The sequence below is a fragment of the Pelodiscus sinensis genome, chromosome 1 (genome assembly GCF_049634645.1).
Source record: "Pelodiscus sinensis isolate JC-2024 chromosome 1, ASM4963464v1, whole genome shotgun sequence".
Classification (NCBI taxonomy): domain Eukaryota; kingdom Metazoa; phylum Chordata; order Testudines; family Trionychidae; genus Pelodiscus; species Pelodiscus sinensis.
In genome coordinates this window covers 83266910-83287985 of record NC_134711.1, presented here as the reverse complement: position 1 = coordinate 83287985, position 21076 = coordinate 83266910, and the positions used below count along the sequence as shown (strand labels likewise).

The 21076-nt window shown below is 43.2% G+C and overlaps 1 protein-coding gene and 1 non-coding gene across 3 annotated transcripts; both read right to left on the bottom strand.

Annotated features, from left to right (window-relative positions):
* Window positions 1-442: 442 nt before the first annotated feature.
* On the bottom strand, window positions 443-13942 carry SLC25A3 (solute carrier family 25 member 3). 2 transcript variants are annotated; one of them, XM_075934092.1, is made up of 8 exons: window positions 13783-13942; window positions 13471-13627; window positions 7881-8005; window positions 4458-4637; window positions 4137-4318; window positions 2424-2596; window positions 1747-1857; window positions 443-1669 (listed from the first exon to the last, which is right to left on the bottom strand). In XM_075934092.1, exons 2-8 carry the CDS (start codon window positions 13619-13621, stop codon window positions 1509-1511), a joined length of 1083 nt encoding a protein of 360 aa, XP_075790207.1. In that variant the 5' UTR covers window positions 13622-13627; window positions 13783-13942; the 3' UTR covers window positions 443-1508. The 2 variants fall into 2 exon arrangements, with proteins under 2 accessions (XP_075790207.1, XP_075790197.1); XM_075934082.1 differs by lacking the exon at window positions 7881-8005 and adding an exon at window positions 7592-7716.
* LOC112545013 (small nucleolar RNA SNORA53) lies at window positions 3677-3916 on the bottom strand. Its single transcript, XR_003088398.2, has one exon. It is a non-coding gene; the product is annotated as a small nucleolar RNA SNORA53 (small nucleolar RNA).
* Window positions 13943-21076: the final 7134 nt, after the last annotated feature.

Genomic DNA, 21076 nt, shown 5'->3' with positions numbered 1-21076 from the left:
CTGATATCAAACATCCTATGCAGCCTTTGTAACGTATGTAAGGTCACAAAATAAGGCATTATGATGTGTCTTAGTGAAGAAAGTGACCATGTATTTCACTCTGATGAACAAAGTGATTTAAAGCTTTCCTGTGCTTATCATTGTACCCTGCTCATTAAGGGCATTGAATATGTATATGTGGCTTTAACCTTATTTGTTACAATGCTAAATGAACAGTGTATGTGTTCCCAATCCCTGATCGATTTTTATAGTATTGGCAAACATTACATGTCGACTTGACCTATGACAACTGCTATCTACAATGGGAAAGATAGCAGAACAGGATAGTTCTGAGCTGAAGACTTCAACTAGGCCACTACCATCTTTTCTGCGGAAGTTTTGAAAGAATGTTATCATACAACCAAAAATGCTAAATTTAAGGAGGTAATTATTCACTACAAAAACCAAGCTAGATGTTTATTGTCATCATTATGCACTGCATCATTCTCTTTATATTGAAAGGTAAAATGAATTACAACTTCCATCTTGTTTTTAACCAGACTGTTTAAGAATAACAGTACATGCTTCCAAATAAATACTAGAAACATTATTTAAGCAGACACCTAGCAATTGCAATACTGAGCTAGTGGAAAGCAGCATGTATTTGACAGGTACAGCATAGTCTGATTTACATAAAATGAAAGCAGTTCTTACATCTAAATCAGCATATGCACGATCAAAACTGGTTGCCATTCCTACGGCAGCAACAAAATGGGGAGACAGTATAGAAATGTGGAGGGGAGAACCCTCCCAGTTCCAAGGGGCTCTCTCCTGCACAGCAAGCTGGGATCTGAGTTGCAGTGGTGGGTCAGAGGATGCTACTATGGGTGACAGAAACATCTTTAATAGTTTGAGGAAGCAGTAACAGCAAAGGAGGACACTGGCCTATGATCAAGATACCCTTCATATCCTTCCCCATGAATTTGTAGCTGGTGGGATGTAAGGAGACAAAATGCTCTTTACTCGAGGTGGCAGTCTGTGTATCAAAAGCTTTATGGTGGCTTGTTGACCTGATTGGTATCTGGGTTGATAGAAGTGCAAGAGACTTACTAGGTAAGAAGCTGATGCTACCTCTGTTGCCACAAAGTGCCCCCTGTACTGCAGTTCCTTGGCAGCTGTTTCCTTGGCTGTTGCTTCAACTATGGGGTCTTCCTTCAGATTACTATGAATTGTAAGGGCAGTCACCTGGAATTGGGCAGTAGTGCCCAGATTCCTAGAAAGCAAAATTCAAGTTTGCCACCTTTGCAGCCCTGTAACAATGTTTGATACCAAATGACACACTAATCACTCTAGTTCTCATTTATTTAAAGATGTATGACAGATTTTTTTGAACCCTTACTTGATAAGGGCACAACCAATAATTGTATCAGATGCAGAATTTTAGTCTCCTACATGGTCAAATATAAAAGTTTAAAGAGCAAAGTTTCTTGTTAATGCTGGTCAGCCAGAAAGGTCAGTCCATGATTTGTCTATTCAGTTAAACCAAGCTTCTTCTTTAGGGATTCAGGCATTTCAGGTGGAGGTGGACGAGGAAGTCTGAAATAAACCTTGACAGAATCATAGATGAACCACTGTAGTGCAGTCAGCGTACCAATCATAATAATACGAGCGAAGAGCCCCTTCCATACTCCTGTTGAGTAAAGCGTAAGCATTAGCAACTGGGAGAAGTTATTTTATATCGACAGACAGGAGTTTTAAAGTTCTTACCTTTGAATCCAAGCCTCACTAGAACCTGTGAAGCAGAACTGCCTTTCTCCTTGTTTAGCACAGACACCACAGAATCAGCAGGATGAGAAACAATGGCACAGAAGACACCAGCTGAAAGAAATTTATCAGTTCAATATTCTTTAGTGTTGCTACAGTACAGTCAAAGGAACTTCCATTAGTCCACTGCTGTCTCTAACAGCAGACACCTGTGTTATTTCACCTCTCCTTGCTTAGGAGCCAAAGGAACTTATAAATTGCTCTTTATATAAGGAGCAAATCACATTCATGGCCTTCCATAATTCAGTTGAGTCAATACAATCCAAAACCATTTTTCAACAACATCGTGCCATTAGCTACTCATTCTTTTAATGTCAGAGTTCTTGTAATTGTTTTCTGGTACCTCTTAATGAGGTTAGCCAGCAAAGTCCCTACTTCCATTCGGATTTAATTAGCACTGATATTACACTCCCATCTCTGTATCCCTATTCTGTTCATCTGAGGTGGTGAGTAGTCTCACAAAAGCTTATGCCCCAATATCCTAAAGACTAATACATTTGTTAAAGAGTACCACACATTTCTAGTTATGGTTTGTGGAATTACTGTAGTCCTAGTGTTTTGTTTTAAAAAAAGATTCTTCCAGAAGTGTCTGAAAAGCATGAACATACGAAGGCTCTTACCTATATAGCCAGCTATAAATGTGACAACCAGTTGTTCTGGCTTCGAACATTCACTCCGGGGCTTGGGAACCACATACTTGTAAAGAGCTTCAACTGTACGCTCAAAGCAGGCAAATTTCATCATTGTGTATGGAATCTGTCTCATCCATAAAGGAACAACACCTTTGTAAAACCTTAAAATAGAAGACAGTAAGAATTGTAGCAAATGTTATCTTACCGAAAAAAGCTGAACAGCACAGAAGCAGTTACAATTTACTATCTCTATGGCCTGTATAAATTGTCCCAACCACAGGGGCAGGGGAACTTCTTTTGGGTTGGGGGACCACACAAAGCAAACCCCCCTCCATACCTAAGTGAGGAGAAAACCTTAAGACATGACTGAGAAGCGAGGGAATTAAAAAAGAAAACAGCATTCACCTCACTCCTCTTACATTCTAGCCCCACAGGAGGGGGGTGCTGAGGCTAACTCATGTGTGGATCCAAGGTTAAGTAGGTTGTGGGGCACCCTAAGCTCTGAGGTTGAGCTTAAAAAGAGGGGTTTGGTGCTGGAGTGAGGTCTGTCAGAAGACAGGGTGGAGGGGGACAGGAAATTAGGGCACCTACCCAGTGCAGCTCTGGTGATGGCTCCTCTGTTAGTGGCTCTGCACCAGTAAGCATTTTCCCCCTGCCACTCCCATTGGCCCAGAATCATGGCCAATGGGAGTGATGGGGTGTTTCCCCAGCCAGGGCTCATGGAGAGGGTGTGGGGAGGACAGCAGTGAACAGAGCCACTTCCTCCCCCTGCATGGCAGAGCCCACAGCTTGTCTTGATGTGGCCTGTGAGGTTTGGGGGATCTCCTTCCCGATAGTGTGGAGTCTCATGGGCTATCGGGTTTTGCAACCTATGGGTCAGGACCCAAATATGGGTTGCCATTACATTTCAAAAAGGGTCACCAAGCGTCTCCCCCGGCTGCTCTGCCCCCTCTTTGAATTGCCTTGGGTCACCAAGTCTTCCTGCAAAATAGGTCCCCATTTGGAAAAGGCTGGGAACCACTGGGCTAGATCAAGACAAGCCTCTGGCCTGCAGGCTACAGGTTTCCCCCACATCTGTCTCCTAACTGTAAAAATAAGCGAAGTAAAGCTTCTGCCATCTACCAGGAGACCAATTTAAACAATTGCCCAGACTCTCAAGTTCCTGTCACAAAGACAAGCAGAAGTTAAGGCGATAGCATTACAACATGGAAGTGACTACAAAATGGTAAGTTAATGATACTCATGTCTGCATACCAGCCAAGTCCTGATAGTGAGAAATGACATGTAGATCTACAGCCAATGATATCAGAACACAAGGCAAATGTGCAGGTATACTACTCTCACATGCCAATGACTCAAGCATCTTTGACTGTACAACAAGAAGTTGCTGAATATCAGCTGACTGGAACTACCAGAAAGAATGTTAACAAGCAGAACTCAGTCCAACAGATATCCACAAAGATGGATCTAAGGAGCATGTTAACTAGATTAGCTTGCTGACTTGGCAGCCTGCGTTTTAGTAATGCAATGACTTCCTGATCAATGTTGATACCCATTCTTCCCATTACTACTTATGTACAATGAGCACAGTGTAGAAAGCAAAGATTTTACTTAATGCTATACCCAAAATAAGTTTTCCTTCACTAATAAGTTGATACTTTGTTTCACTTTTTCTCTACATGAAAATAAAGACAGACTTACGCCCATACACCTTCTTCTGCAAACATTTTTGGAGCAGCTTGTCTCAAAGTGTTAGCATATCCAGGCTGTGTCTGAATGCGAACCTTTGCAGCTTCCATTGGAGCCAGAGCAATATCAGCAAAAAACTCTGCACTCGCAGAGGCAGCCAAGTATAGTGATGTACGCCACAAATATGAATTCTCCTGAAATGCAAACGGAACCAAAGATTTTAGTATTTTCAAACTAAATTTAGTATTTCCATTGTATAGTAAGTCAGTCACACAAGCATGCAACATACAAGCTGCCATTCAAAATAGAGGCAGTAGACAATTTAAAGCTTACCTCTCCTAGAAGGTTGCCATAAAGGACTTTGAACACTTCATAGAAACCAAATTTGCAGAGTCCTTGCATAGAATATCCAAAAAAGGTTGGAGCCCATCCCTTAGCCAAACCTCGAAAGCCATCTTCTTTAACTGTAACTGAGAATCCATTGAAGATGCTTTTGTACTTTTGTGGGTCCACCTTAAAAAAAAAAGAGTAAAGTTAGCCTTATATAATATTGTTAGTAGCTTACCTGCATATACCTCTCTCAGCAATAAGTTTACCTTCTTTTCATGGCACCTATTTCTCCACTGAATTACCCATATAGTACCTTTACTTATAATCTTAATGGTCATTACAGTAAACTTCTGATAATCCAGCACCTTTAGGACCCAGGCGGTGCCAGATTACCAGATATGCTGGACTATCAGAAGGGGGGGCTATGAAGGGTCTGGAGTGGGGGGATGCCACCCGAAACCCCTCATAACCCCCCCCTTCCGATAGTCCGGCTCTGCCCCAGGTGTCCCTGATTCAGCCGCTGCTGAAACTGACCAGCGGCTGAATCGGACGCCTACGGCAGAGCAGCTGGGGTGCTGCTGAGTTGGTCCCGTGGCCCCAAGGGGCAGCACTACGGGACGAACCCAGCAGCACCCCAGCTGCTCTGTCCCCAGCTTCCCTGATTCAGCTGCTGGTCAGTTTCAGCAGCGGCTGAATCGGGGAAGCCGGGCACAGAGCAGTGCCGGACCATCAGGAGTGCCGGAGCATTGGATGCCGGACCAATGGAGTTTTATTGTATCTAGTCTCAATTACTGTGCTTGCTGCTGTCAGCTGAAATGCAACAATTTCTCACGTCAACCTTGAATTAGTCTTCAGGTGCTTTTTACTATTCATTCCCCTTATCTAGTTTCAAAGTACGTGGCCCTTGGACTACACAACTCTTCAAATGCGGTCACATTTATACTGGCATAAGAGTGCTACTGATGTATCATTCTAGTGCTCTGAACTAGAATAAGCAGTTTCAGATAGACCACGTTTATTGATTTTGCCAGAATAGTAGCATCAGTTACCGGTGCATGGCAATGCTAGTATAAAATGAGTGTAAACTGGGCCATAAAGCTTAGTAGAGTAGTATTTTACAATTTGTGGTTTTGAAAGTAAAAAATTACCTATTAAAATCTTAGTGCAGATTAAGAAATCTTAACCTGTTGCCCATCTAACCAGACTTAAGGGTCTCAACAACCCTCAGTCTTATTCCTTCAAGAAAGAAAGAAAAGGATATACATGGCAGAATATGTAAATTTTGTACTATAAAACATAAATCGATTGAACACTACTTCTACCTCATGAGATCATTAAATGCATAAAGTAAACAAAATCTAACACTTGGCATTAACATCTCTATACAACCTCAGAGCAATACAAAAGAAAATGCCATACACAAAGCCAGAAGAAGTGGCAGGGATGACTAAGAAGGTGTACCATGTTTATTACTTTAAAATCCAGGCTCTGGTGTCTAAGAGCCTCTTCTGTAGAGGCTGATTCAGAGTACAATGTTTCAGATGTGCTCAGTAACCTGCAACACTTAGTGTATATGAATATTCCTCTATTTAGAGAGGACAGTTGATTTTACAGAGAAAATTTTTTAAAAATTGCAGATTTGGTAAAACATTAATATTTCCCTGGCTCTAGTGGTTTCAACACAAACCACATACAAGCGCTTATGATACCTTCATCTCACACATTTGACTGAATGCTAATTAGGTTCACTGTCTTTCATAATGGATCACAACTTCCAGACTTAAAGGAGGCTTAGATTTCAGAATGGCATGCAATTCTAAACAAAAAACATCAAGGCTGCCCTTTTAAGCAATGTTGCACTGGCATAATGTTCACTTCCATCCCTCAGACTCAGAATTTTTATCACCATAGATGTTTGCCAGCTCTAGAAATACTGTTCACTCACAGTACAACATGAAAGCCGGTGAACTGCTTGTTGTTGGAACATGAGCCTTTGGCCAAGCAGCCACCTAGTTATCCTATTAACCAATGAAAGTACAGTGGCAGTAATTTATACATTCAAATGGAATGGGCATTCAGTTTCTTCAAATTTGCTTGCGTTAATTGACTAGCATTTTCTGCAGTCACAGATAGCTAATCAGCCAAGTATTAATTTGCTCTGGGCAAATAAGACTAATTCCAAGGTTTAGTAAATTTTAAAACAAGCATTAGAAAGTGCATAGCAGTTGAAAGCCATTTGCTCATAAAAGGCTCAAGCTAAATTCAATCCAGAATCCATGCACAAAAATCTTCTGTACAGGCAGTCCCCGGATTATGTACAAGATAGGGACTGTAGGTTTGTTCTTAAGTTGAATTTGTATGTAAAGTCGGAACTGGTACATATTGTAGGGGAAACTCTAGCCAAACATTTCTCCAGAGCTCAGTTTTATTCTCCCACACCTCACTTCCCTCAGTCCTTTATTCTCAAGCTGAGGTGTCTGCTGAAAAAAGCCGTTCTGCATCTCCCTGGTCTGCTGGGGGGGGGGGGGGGGGGGGGGGCGCTAGCTTCGCGTCTCCCTGGTCTGCTGGGGGGAAGCAGCTAGTGCGGGGTTGCCTCACCCCGTTTGTAAAGTAGGGATCCGATGTAAGTCGGATCCATGTAACCCGGGGACTGCCTGTACTAATTTTCATTTAGCCTTAGATATGAACATCATGCATTCAGATAAATTACCTCCCTACTTCCACAACTAGCAATCCCACCAAGGCCACAAAGGAGAAATAATCTGCCTGAGCAATAGGCAAAAAACAGGTATACTATTTGATGTCCCTCCCACACATTTCACTAATCTTTGGTTACAAATACTTAAGATAATTGGTGGCAAGCTTTTGAATTATGCTTTTGAGTAACACATGGCAAAGTCACTATAATTTATCTCCATCACATGGAGGGGAAGTTCTATTTATGAACCAAATGGATGTACTTAACCCAACAGAATAGTGTGCTTAATCCAATATCTTGCTTATTTCTACTTTCTACTCTGCACTAGTGATAAGGTATTACACTATACCCATTAAAAGCTCATTACATATAGCCTCTGGCATAAATATAAAAACAGATTCAGTTAAAGCTTTGGAGTTTGTTTCATTCAGATACAAACCTGGATACGACATTTCACTAAATCCAGAGGTACGACTGCAGTGTGCGTCAGGCCACAACTTAGGACCCCACCAAAGCCACAGAGAGCATAAAACTTGAGCGAGCCATATTCACAACTGTTTTCTTCTGCAGCAAAAAATAAAGACACCATGCTTTTACTTAAACCTCATGCACTGCTGGAGAATATCTTGCTCGATGAGTAACTTACTGCTCCAGCTTCTGTTAGCAGACATGTATCACACTTCATAACCATGCTTTGAGTTTTACCACATTCAGCATGCAAAACAAACCTGAATTCTGCATTTAACCAGGTCTAGCGGAACCAATGCTGTATGTGTTGTGCCACAGCTAATAATCCCACCAAGGCCACAAAGGAGAAAGAATCTGCCTGAGCCATATGCACAGCTATATTCCTCTGTTTAATCAGAAAGAAGAAAGTTAAGTTTGTACACTTAACTGTATAAGCCTATGAATAAAATAGTTAGTGTTGCATGTTCAAAAACCATTTCCAATAAAACCTTAAGCATGTAAGATTGGAAGTGAGTGCCTTTAATGATTTCTACGTCTCCATGAGATTAGTTGGCTGACAAACTGCTCAAATACTATGCCACTGGCTTATTTCACTCCTAATTTTTGGACCAAAGAGAGCAACTTGGTCTACTTGCAAGCCTGCCAACTTTAAAGTGTCCATATACGTTCTCATTTGTCAAAGCTTTCAATGAGGGAGCATGCCCTTTTAATGAAATGTTGAGCCAACTATTTAAGTTTGATCTAGTAGAGCACCTCTAACTTTAGTCAGTTTTATTAAGGTGCCAATAAAAATTTAAGATTAAAAAACTCATTTGAAAAGTAAGTAATGAAACAGTTAGGACTCTAGCATGATCCACCAAAAAAAAGATGTAGACCAAGTTGTTAGAGCAGATGAGTTTTATTAGTACAGCTTATGCAAGTGTCCTTACTGAAGCACGATTTAACATATGTAAGAACCCATGCAGGAAGTTGCACTAGTTTAACACAACTCATTTGTGTGGACAAATCCTTCCTCATTAGACTTAAGTTTTTTTCAGGTTGATTGTTTAACCTGTTGAATTGCTGCTCTCTTGTCCAAAGTCCATCTGATTTACACATGGTTTTTACCATGTTAAGCTGATTTAACACTTAGTAAACCATCATAAATTGTGTTTAAACTGGCCTAGTATGATGATCACATATTTAGTTTCTCAGCTGCAATTAAGAATCCAGAAAGTAGCAGTGAAAGGACAATGTTTCACTCTGCTGTTTCAGAATACAGGCAGTCCCTGGGTTACGTACAAGATAGGGACTGTAGGTTTGTTCTTAAGTTGAATTTGTATGTAAGTCGGAACTGGTACATATTGTAGGGGAAACTCTAGCCAAACATTTCTCCAGAGCTCAGTTTTATTCTCCCACACCTCACTTCCCTCAGTCCTTTATTCTCAAGCTGAGGTGTCTACTGAGAAAAGCCGCTCCACGTCTCCGTGGTCTGCTGGGGGCGGGGGGGGGGGGGGGAGGAGAGGGGCACGCTAGCTTCGCGTCTCCCTGGTCTGCTGGGGGGGGAAGTAGCTAGTGCAGGGTTGCCTCACCCCATTTGTAAGTAGGGATCTGATGTAAGTCGGATCCATGTAACCCGGGGACTGCCTGTATAAACAAAAGCAAGGTCTTTGGAAGACTTAGGGTATGTCTACACTACATGGCTCCATCAACAGTTACGGCGACAAATGCCTTTGATGTCGACCGCGGAGCATCCACACTACAGCGCTGTGCTGACAAACAGCTGATCGGCATCCATTTTAATTTAAATGAAGCAGCGATTATTTAAATCTCTGCTTCATTTTCCTATGTCTACAAAGGTAATCTACATGGTTCCGTTGACAGAGCCATGTAGTGTAGACATACCCACAGTGAGAGCTCCTTCCTTCCAAAATGGAGGGCTTCAGTTTTAGACCTTCTTCTAGACAGGACAGTGCAAGATGTTCCTCAAAGCAGAATCCAGCAAATACACTGTAGAAACACCAGCACTCACTACCTCCCAGCAGCTGCACCAACATTTACTCCTTACCTTTGTTGAAGGGATCACAGTATTTAGCATGCCTGTTTTCATATAGCAGCACTACATGGCAAAATCTGAACATTTAGATTCAAGTTTTACAATGCCCTTAATTTAAGGATCAGAATGTTTTGTCTAGTGTACTTAAAGCCAACCTGAAGCAATTTCTATATTTAAAGTGGCATGGAATATTAAGTTAGTAGCATAACAGATTTATTTTAATAGATGTGCAAGTTTTCAGCCTGCCTGGCTTTTAATATATAATGTCATGTATAATGTGACAGTACATAACTGATGAAATGCCACCTTGTAAATAGCTTCAGTTATTTAGGTATTTATCAGGAATGCCTGACAGGAAATACTTATGGGCCCAAATTCAGAATTTTAAGGGACACTCAGTTTACAGGGTGGATAGTCAAAATTTAAAGGAGTTTATTGAAATAAACTATTTACAATTAAATTTGAAATTCTGGCAGTGCATATTAAGGTCTATATTAACTATAATCTATTACAGCTAAATATTGCATCAGTGATTCCTCAAATTCTCATGAATTAAAGAATGTTTATTACATACACATTTTATATTACATATAATAGATGTCAATTCCAGGTTCCATCAATGTTTATGGTTTTGTTTTTGTTAAATAAGAGAACAAACGTTTTGCTTTTATTTACACTGTGCATATCAGTATGTTAGTTCAGACAAATATTTGGAATTGAAACAGAAAAGACTGGACTGGAAGAAGAAAACATTCTAAAAAAACCTTGAAGGACACTGAACAGAAAAAAAATTCAAAACTGCAGTTAATTTTTGTTTCAAGAGGTTTTAAATCACAAGTAGGAATGTAAAACCCCATTTTAAATGTTAACTGGTTAAACTACATGTTTAACTAAGATGCTGCTCCTCAGGTAGGGGGCTGCCCCAGCCTAGATGGGTGCCAGTTAACTAGTTACCCCAGTAAGCAAGCCAGCAAAACAATGCTTACCCTGTGACTGATTAAATCTTTACATCCCTAAATGCAAGGTGGTTTTAATTAATTTTCCTTAAACTATCCTGGAAAACAGCTCGTGTCATTCAGCACTTTAATGTTTGTACATCAACCCAACTTCCATCCGAAAGTAGATTGAGAAAAGTTAAATTCTCATGAAGTGAATTATTCACCAATGTTTACTTTTTTATATTAGAAAATAAGACAGTGAGTAAACATTATGTTAAACTCCACAACTGTGCAAGTTTGTATCCGGTTCTCCTGGTTAGCAAGTATCAAGTTTAATATATTGTAATATACTTACACAAGCCAATGAAAATTACCTCCTTAGAAAAAAATCAATAGTACATATGCAAAACTAGGATGTTTAAAATCAAAGTTGTCTGGCTTTAAATTTAAATCAATACCATTTTCAGTTTATTTCTAAAGAGTGTCCATTTGTAATTCTAAATTTATGTATCCCATTAAGTTCCTAAAATTACTTGAAATAACTGAGGTTTTAAAACCTCAGTTATCTAGTGTCCTTGCCTTTTCAATCTGAAAGGGAACGCATGTTCAGATCTATTACTTGAGGATTCCCATTATTCCAAAAGGGATAGAGTTAGATCCAAAAGTTACACTTTGAGTCTTACTTCTTAGATGTTTCCTTCACATGAAGGCACTAGTCGAATACCCTTTAAATATTTTCAACTTTGTTACTGTACAATGAAGTGTTTAGTTTAATCTAAAGAAATATAAGACAAGATCCAGAGATGGTACCAACTGGCCTCTATATAGTTCTCTTGTATTTGAAGTTATTTGCTTTATTCTGTGTAGGTTTTAAAAAACACTTTCCAGAAAGAATGCACTGTGACCTATATCACTCCCACAAGAATAGGTGGGTACAATATTTTGGGGATAACATACAGTTTTGGTTAGAATAAAATCAGTTACAATAGTAATTTCCTCAGGAACCAAATAAAGCCTCTCTGAAATGAGAACAGGACAGAACTGGCAAACCAGTAAACATGTGTACTGATATATGGCGTATTTTACAAAAAAGTCACATCTCTTACCCTTAAGTCTCAACAGAAGAATGTTCTTATGCTAGGTACCCTTTACTAGCATCAAGACTAATGAATTCTGTTCCCAGTCTCTCACTGGGTGCAGCACTGGGAAAGCCACTGTAACTTAAGCAGCTCAATTACATATTTTGGAAAATCAGTATGTGAAGTGTTCAATAATTCATCACGGAAGAGCCTATATTTATCCCTCTGTGCATGGCATCCTTAGTATCTTTAGCACCACTTTAGTATGTGCAAATAAGAAGAAAATTATGAAGGGGTTCTCAACCAAAGGTCCAGGAACCCCTGCAGAACCATAAGCTGATTTCAGGTGGGACACCAAGCAGGACTAGCATTAGACTCACTAGGACCGGGTGCAGAAAGTATGAGATTTAAGAAGCCTGAGAAACTTATCTTCACAGTAACCCCCTGCAGTTTGGGGCCCCGGGCCACTGTCCTGCTTGATCCCTTAACTACAACCCTACCTTTTATATGAAGAAAACCAGTTATTGTGGACAGATGGGCTGTGGAGTCTTTATAGCAAGTCAGGAGCTGCAAAGAAAGGCTGAGAACCTCTCCCAAGTACAAGATCATCTGTTCTTTAAGAAGAGATGTCTTAGCTTCACATTTATTTGATATACTGAAGCCCAGTATTGGGATCGTCTACATTCTGAATGGAAGGCTAAGCAGCTAGAACAGTGACAAGGTACCAGGATACCTGGGTTCGATTTCCAGCTCAGCCACTAGCTTGCTGGGTGTCCTTGGGCAAATCACCTCACTGCTATATGGGTATACTGATAAAAGCCTCATTCTTCTTTACAAAGCTCTACCAAAGAAAGAGTACTAGTATTTTTAATTAACTGGAAATTAAACAGACAAGATCAGTCATAACAGGATAACATTTTCATTTGATACACTGCTGAGTTTGACAGTATTTTACATCTAGGAAGATGCCTTTATATAATTTTACTGAGAAAAAAGCCATTTAAAATAAGGATGACAGACTCTGAATATTTGGCTAGACTATTCAGGTAGAAAATTGGTGCTTTAATTTATTACAATGCCTAGATTTCCAATTGCCATCCCATTAGTTTTAAGCATTAAACAGAATGTGTAGAGCCCTCAGAGTTCAAATTACAGGGGGAAAAAAATCTAAGCCAGTCAGGATTTCCAATACATGCCAGATCTATTTCCTCCATTAGTTCTCTCAGCAAGCTCTTCCTCTGTCCTTTAAAAGTCCTGGTATGAGCCACGTGGGATTTGCTCCATTCAGATAACATGCCCTTGCTTTAAGACAAGGGCGATGGGGCCAGCTTATGGTGCCATGGGCCAGGCAGATACCCAGAGGGAGGAATAAGTGACTGGCATCTCTTTAGTCTCTGCCAGCTTTCCCGTGCGTGGCTGTGAACCATCCTGCGGCGGCCTGGCCGCACCAAGTTTACCGCGGAAGAGCAGGGCCCAAAGGCGCCTGCCAGCTCCTCGCCGCGGGCAAGTCGCGCTAGGGTGACCGTGAGCTGCCCGGGGCGGAGCGATTGGGTCCCAGGTCCTGACACAAGCCGGGAAGCAGCCGGCTAAGACGAGGCGCGTCTTCCCCGCCCCATGCCCTTCCTTGCCCTCTAAGCAGCACCACAGAGGCCCGCTCCAGGCGGCTCCTCCCGGGCCAACGCGCAGGGCAGGACCCTCTCCCCCAGCGCCGGCGGGCAGAACCCGCCCAAGCCCCAGGACAGAGGGATGCGGGACGGCAGCAGCGGCCTCCCCGCCAGCTCCCGGCGGCTCCATTTACCTTCCGAGACAGCGGCGGCCGCCAGGCTCCTCCTGGTGCTGGGGGCCGGCTTGGCCGCGTCCGGGCGCTTCCTCGCGCCGTCCTGGAGCAGCTGCAGATGGGGCGCGTGGAAGGGGTTGAGGCGGGCGAGCGGCGCGACGGACGAGAACATGGCGGCCTGGGGAGAGAGGCGGACACGGGCCGGGAGTTCGCAAGCGCCGCGCGGGGCCCAGGGCACAGGCCGCTGCCCCGCCGCGAGCCGGCCCCAGGGGCTCGGGCCCGCGCGCTCCGGGCAAAGCGCGCGCCGGCCCAGCCCGGCCCAGTGACACTCACCCTCTAAAATGGCGGCAGCGACTCCGCCCGCTCCGAGATCCGCTGCTTCCCCGGCAGCTCGGCTCAGAGAGGCCGACTAGTGCCCCTGCTCAATGACTTTGTCCTTCCCCGCGGAGGGGGCGGGGCAGCCGCGCAACAAGCTGCGATTCGATTGGCGGAAAAGCCCCGCGGACTGACGTCACCACGGGGACGCCCTCGAAAACACAACCCGCGTCTTCGCTCACGCATGCGCACGTCTTTACACTCTCTCCCCCTCCCGTTGAAGCACCGGGAGCCAGGCGTGTGGGGGTGGGGCGGGGTGTGTCTTTGACTTTCCATCCGGCGCGAACTGCTGAGGCGCTGGCACCCGCCGGCCTGAACGGGCAAGCGGAGAGGGCTGGGGCAGAAAGACACGTGGGCAATGATGCCACCAGTTTGCATTTCTGGAAACCCCTTTCCTGTCTCATTCTTGCAATTAAAAGCTTCAGGGGGGTAGCCCAGTTAGTCTGTACAGGAGAAACATCAAAACCAACCAGTCTGGTAGCACTTTCTAGACTAACAACACATGTAGCTGGTATCATGAGCTTTCCTGCCCACGGCGCAGGTCTCGGTTGCACATGGTGTCAAGGTGAACCCCACCCCTCCGAATTTGCTACTCCCAGAGCAGGAGATGTGACAGACTCCTTTGGACCAATGCCATGTGCCCCAGAAGCAGAGTCTAATAGAGGGAAACCACCCTGACACAATTTGCTGCCAGTGCAAAAAATGAGGTATGTTAATTATGGTGGTAAGTGCTACTGGAAGCAAAAGTAGAGGTTTGCTCATTGGCACACTACCCCTGCTCCGGGGTGCCGCTGTTGGCGTCAGTGGAAATGGAAAGTGCTTTTTGGTCGAGGACAATCCACATAAGAGTCTCCACGGGGGACAGTTCCAGGCAGTGACTATGTTACAGCAGTTCTACTTACCTGGGTCTGAAGGCTCCATCCTGCCACGGGCAGTCACTTGAGGCAAGTGGTGTGCAGATTTAAAACCAGGCAGACAATTCCCCCTTCCGCCCAGATAGGAAAGACTAGTACCAGGTACCATAGTAGTAAATGTGTCAGATTGTTAGCTGCAGTGTCTGTCCCTGTTGCCCTGCCTGGCCAGGCCAGCCAGTCACCTCTTTGCAACTCCTCATCCTGGTAGGAACAAAGCATGGTAGGTAGCCCAACGCTATCCTCACATCTGAGTCCTTCTGAAAGACACAGTTTCCCTCTCTCCCCCACATGTTGTAAACCATGGCAAGGAAGGGCAGGAGTTCTCTTAGGGTATGTCTACACTACAGCACTAATTCGAATTAGCGTATCTAGACTTAAAAACTAATCGAATTAGCATTTTGCTAATTCGAACTAGCATGTCCACACTGAGTGGACCCTGAACTGAGGTTAAGGGTGGCTGGAAGCAGTGCCGGCAGGGCATCAGGTTAGGACTTAGAGCGTTGAGCTGCTGTCTCAGGCTAGCCGAGGGCTCCGCTTAAAGGGACTCGACCCCCACCCCGGACAGAGAGTTCTCAGGGGTTCCTCTCTTGCAAAGCAGTCCTGGCTTGGAGTGTCCTGAGTGCCCTCACTCTGCACATCACAGCACTCAGCCATCAGCCCGGCTGCACTTGCCGCAGGCTGCCATCCGGAAGGGGGGGGGTCAATCAAGGGGCTTCAGGAGAGCTTCCACCCCAAGGAGCCCGCAGAGCCAGCCCAGTCCTCCCCATCGGGGGCTCGTACCCCATTCCTCCCTCACCTCCTTCCACTTACCCCTCCCTAGTCCCCCTTCCTGATGTAAAAAATAAAGGACACGTGTGTTCAAAAATAGAAACTCTCTTTATTGAACTAAACTCGGGGAGACTGGGAAAAGGAGGTGGGAGAGGGGAAGAGAGAGGGTGGAAGAGGGGAGGGCAACTAAAATGATCAGGGGTTTGGAAGAGGTCCCATATGAAGAGAGGCTAAAGAGACTGGGACTTTTCAGCTTAGAAAAGAGGAGACTGAGGGGGGATATGATGGAGGTCTATAAAAGCATGAGTGGTGTGGAGAGGATGCATAAAAAAAAGTTCTTCATTAGTTCCCATAATAGAAGGACTAAAGGACACCAAATGAAATGAATGGGTAGCAGGCTTCAAACTAATAACAGAAAGTTCTTCTTCACAAAGCAAATAGTCAACCTGTAGAACTCCTTGCTGCAGGAGGCTGTGAAGGCTACAACTAGAACAGTTTAAAGAGAAGTGAGATCAAGTCATGGAGGTTGGGTCCATGGAGTGCTATTAGCCAGGGGGTAGAAATGGTGTCCCTGGCCTCTGTTTGTGGAAGGCTGGAGATGGATGGCACGAGACAAATGGCTTGGTCATTGTCTTCGGTCCATCCCCTCCAGGGTCCCTAGTGTTGGCCGCTGTCAGCAGACAGGCTACTGGGCTAGATGGACCTTTGGTCTGACCCAGTACGGCCATTCTAAGCTCAGGGTTCAGGGTCAGGGGTCTCAGTGGACCACCTTGATTTTCATGCCAACCTGTTCCTGGGTGGCCAGGCTGGCAGCTATCCTGCCCTAGACGGCCACTTTCCTGTGCCTAGTGTGGAGGTCGTGGATGAGGTCCACGATGTCCACACTAGACCAGGCGAGCGCCCACCTCTTGCGGACCCGGGCAGGCTTCCGGGAGCCGCCAGCCTGGTCTTGGGAAGAGGCAGAGGGCTTGGTGGCAGCGGGTGGCTGGCTCGAGCCGTGCCAGGTGCAGAGTCTGCTGGCTGGGTGCTGACAGGCTTGCACCTGGCACGGGCACCGTAGCCAGCCCGTGCCCCTTTAAGGGCTCCGGGGCCGGGAGGGGGGCAGAAGAGTTTCCCTGGTGGTGCCCAGAGTCACCACCAGGGAAAGCTGGGGAGGGCTAGCCTCCCTCTAGTTCATATTAAGTGGCTACACAGCCCTTAATTCAAACTAGTTAATTCGAACTAGGCATTAGTCCTCGTGGAATGAGGTTTACCTAGTTCGAATTAAGCGCTCCGCTAGTTCGAATTAAGTTCGAACTAGTGGATCGCTAGTGTAGCGCCTATCAAAGTTAATTCGAACTAACGTCTGTTAGTTCGAATTAACTTTGTAGTGTAGACATACCCTTAGAGAGTGAGGAGATGCTGAGCAAAATAGTGAGAACATGTTGTTTTAAGCACCTGTGTTTACTGTGCTTTTAGGGTAACCTTGGTTACCTGCACTCCAGGAACCAACTCCAGGGGAAATAGCACCTCTGTATCTGAAAGATTTTCTCTATATACCTGTAAAGTTACATATTTCATCACAAAATGTTTCCCAAACGATATAGCTGAGGAGCATTTTATATCATTGTGCAGGAAAGCAGATTTTTAAAAATCTAAAGGGACTAAAGTCCCTGCACATTTTGATAAATACAGCCTCTTCCCGACTTAGGAACTGGTTACGGACCAAGCAATTGGTCGTAACTCAGTTTGTTCTTAAGTTGGACCCCATAGAGTTACACGCAACCGCGCTGTTCGTAAGCGCGGATTGAGTTCGTAACTCGGGGTCCACCATTTACGACAGCTTCGGTCGTAACTGCGAACGGTCGTAAGTCGACCATTCGCAACTCGGGGACCAGCTGTATAACCTTTGTAAATAGGTTTATTACTATAGCACTCCTTTTCAAAAACATTTCTAAGTGCTATCTCAGCAATAACCATATAAAAAGAACAAATGCCAAAAAGGTGTCTCTCTGCCTTCTCATAGTTCTTTCCCAGAAATTTGTTTGTAATATGAGAATAGCCATATTTTGTCAGCTGTTGATCAGTCCAGTCCAGTAGCCTCTCTCTGAAAAAGGTAAAAACTGTATTATTTACCGGTAGGTGCAAGAAATCTTGAAGTGAGTGTTATGTAACATGCCCTAACTTCCTGTCTGCCAGAGATTGGCTTATGCTCTCATGCATTAAGATTTCATTCCTTCCAAACTTTCTTCCTGCCAACTATTCTAGTAAAACTGAATTTTCTGATTATCCATATATGTTTCTTCTTCAGTGCTTAAGAAAGTCTGCCATTGACATTGTTCATCATTTGGTCTGTTCCTGTGCAGTGACAAAGGCTTAATGACCTGAGAGTCCAATATTGGAACAGATTTGAGGAACTCTTGTAATAGAGGGGCTGCCTCTGGGCTGCTTCCACCCCGTGGTTGGTGAAATTTTATCCCAGATGTTACAAACCACCTGAAGAATGGTGTTTCCTCGTATGTCTTGTGGCATCCTTGTAACATGTCCAAAAAGCATAAGGTGCTGCCTGCAGACAATTACCCCTGTAGTCTGCACACCTGAATGACATAAAGATCTCCAGTGTAAACAGAAAACTGTAAGCATTGCAGGTGCACAATTTCAGATTGTCCTCCTGATTTTCCTCTCCCATCAGATCCCATTTACTATTCTATTGGAATAAGGGTAATCAAATGAGAGGTTTTACCAGTATATGGGTATGTCTACACTTGCACCCTCTTTTGATAGAGGGATGCAAATGAAGACATTTGAAATTGCAAATGAAGCCAGGATTTATTCATTTGCACAATTGCGTTATGGCGCTATTTCGAAATAGCACTATTTCAAAATACAAAACGCGGTGTAGATGCAGTTATTTCGGGAGAACACCCTTCTTCCAAAATAACTGTTAAACCTCATTTTATGAGGAATAAGGGTTATTTCGAGGGAAGGATGTTCTCTCGAAATAGCCGCATGTACACCATGTTTTGTATTTCAAAATAGCACTATTTCGAAATAGCTCCATAATGTGATTATGCAAATGAAGTTCAGAATATGTAAATCCTGGCTTCATTTGCAATTTCGAATGTCTTCATTTGCATCCCTCTCTTGAAAGAGGGTACAAGTGTAGATATACTCTATCTCTGTAACTGGCAACATTTCCCCATAGATACATGGCCTTATTCTGAGGTACAGAATTTATCACATGGATAAGAAAGAATTGTTAAATATTAGAGGGCAACTGAGGTAATAAAGAAAAGGTCACGTCAAAAATGGTTTTGATGCACTTTAGAGTTAATATTCTAGACTGGCTGTAGAACAGAAATCACAGTTATTGTGATTACAGAAAAACAACTCAGGTGCTATAAATGAGCTTTAAACTATTTCCAGCTTTGCATAGGCCAAATCTATGTAACCTGAAACCTATAATAAAAGATATGAAAGTATCAGGAAAAAATGGATGAGACAAAGCTAGAAATCTTAACATATTGTATAGACTGAAAAATTCATTGTTAAAGCTAATATACACTACCAGCTTTGCAACACAATGTAATGTTTGGTTCTATTAAGAGATAGTCCTTTGGGGTGTTACATAAACTAGGGAAAATACTCATCTACTATGCATTAAATACACTGTAAGTCACTCACACACTGACTTTCCTCCCATATTTATTATTTTTTGTCTTTACTGATAATAAATTTGGGGTTTACTTTCTGAGTGGGGGGTTACATTATAGCCAAATTGCAGACCTCCTCATGCTTTATATATATTATTAACCAAAAAAGGTAAATAATTGATAGGTATTGTCCTATTTAGCTTCAGGTAACCTTCAGTTTCAGGTTGATGTACAACAGCGAGTATGTATGGAGTATGTATATGTATGGAGCAGGAGTACAAGTACAGCTGTGTTAATTATGTTTATTTTGCTAGGAGAATCATCAGGGAGGGTAGAAATTAAAGGAAGGAAAAAACCCACAAATAAAAAAATGGTAGACGCTGAGTATCTGATCCTGCCCCACTGAAATCAATAGCAGAGATATCCGTGACTGCTGTGGTTGCAAAATAGAACCCTAAGAGAGGGTGAAAAGTAACAAGTGAAGAAATGCATAGGAAAGAAAGGGCAGAGAAAGGTGAAATAGGAAAAAAAGTAGAAGCATATAAGAGACTGTGAATAGAGACAGCCAAAGAGCAGCTATTAATGGTAACTACTGATAATTATTTTAACAAGCTCATAATTTGTATTATTTTAAAAAACTAGCCTTTTGCTGTCAGTTTGGTGACACTCTATTTACTGTCTGTCAAATACAGAACTATACATGATGGGTTGGTAGATCTTCTTTTTCAACCCTTTTTCTACATTACAGATTTTTTATTGTTTTGGAAGCAACACATTATCGAGCAATTTAGTTTTGCCTATATGAACATTTTGTAAATGTATTAAACAATAACAACTCCGTAAAGACTTGGGCAATAGCCTGGATCTATTTGCAATATCATTTTAACAGCTTGTCTTAATACTACCTCCAACTCATCCCACCCCTATAGCAAACTCTGTTATAAACTAGGGTTACCATATTTGAACTTTCAAAAAAGAGGACACCCCTGAGGGGGAGTGTATCTGTATCAGTATTTGGTAGATACTGATACACATACATTCCCCCTCAGAAGTGTCCTCTTTTTTGAAAGATCAAATATGATAACCCTATAACACGGTGACCAGAAATGATAACAGTTACAGTACAAAGACAAATGCCATAGGAGGGTGAAAGTTTAACTGCTAACCTTTCTTCTGAAAACTTCCAGCTAGTTTGATTTTTAATTCAATCTAATGTGGCAAGCTTTGTTAATGTGGACACGCTACTGCAGACATGGAGCCCCTGGAAGCACTCTGGAAAGCTGTGGGAAGCCTCCTGGAGACCAGTTAGTTTGGATTAGCAGCACTGGAGTGTCCACACTAACATTATTTTGGACTTACAAGTTCGGAAATAGCATTATTCCTCATGAAAAGCAGGAATACATAGTTTAAATTCCTCAGCACCTTATTCCGGAATAACGGGCTTGGTAATGTGGACGCATCACTTATAAATTCAACCTTGGGGGCCTAATTTCGGACTAAGGTCCTAGGGTAGACCAGGCCTTAGAGACTAACAAATATATTATGAACTTTCTGTAATTTTCACTCCAACTCATCTGATGAAATGGGTTTTACCCACAAGAATTCATTATATGTTTGTTAGCCACTAAGGTGCCACAGGACTGCTTGTTGTTTTTAAAGTTTGTCAGCCGACGGTCAGGGCAGTGAGTGGTGTGTGTGTGTGCTATACACACGCGACTTCAACTGCTGAGACCGGGGTCCCTTGCAGTGGGCAACCTGGAGGAGGTTGACGGGTGCCCCAATAAGTTTACAGGGAGAGCTTATTACACTTCAGATTTTAGCTGCTAGAATCCATGATTCCTTCGCAGCGGGCAGCCTGGGGGAGGCTGAGAAGTGCCCCAACAGATCTGCCACCTGGGAGTGACACAAATCCAAATGCCCAAGCTCTCCCTATATCTG

What these genes read in the sequence shown, in the direction of transcription:
- SLC25A3 (XM_075934092.1), bottom strand. Translation starts at nt 13,621, where the DNA reads ATGTTCTCGTCCGTCGCGCCGCTCGCCCGCCTCAACCCCTTCCACGCG. An exon ending in GGCCGCCGCTGTCTCGGAAG is followed by an intron (nt 8,006 to 13,470) that starts GTAAATGGAGCC and finishes CTGATTAAACAG; the next exon opens with AGGAATATAGCTGTGCATAT. An exon ending in AGTGAGGCTTGGATTCAAAG is followed by an intron (nt 1,670 to 1,746) that starts GTAAGAACTTTA and finishes TTTACTCAACAG; the next exon opens with GAGTATGGAAGGGGCTCTTC.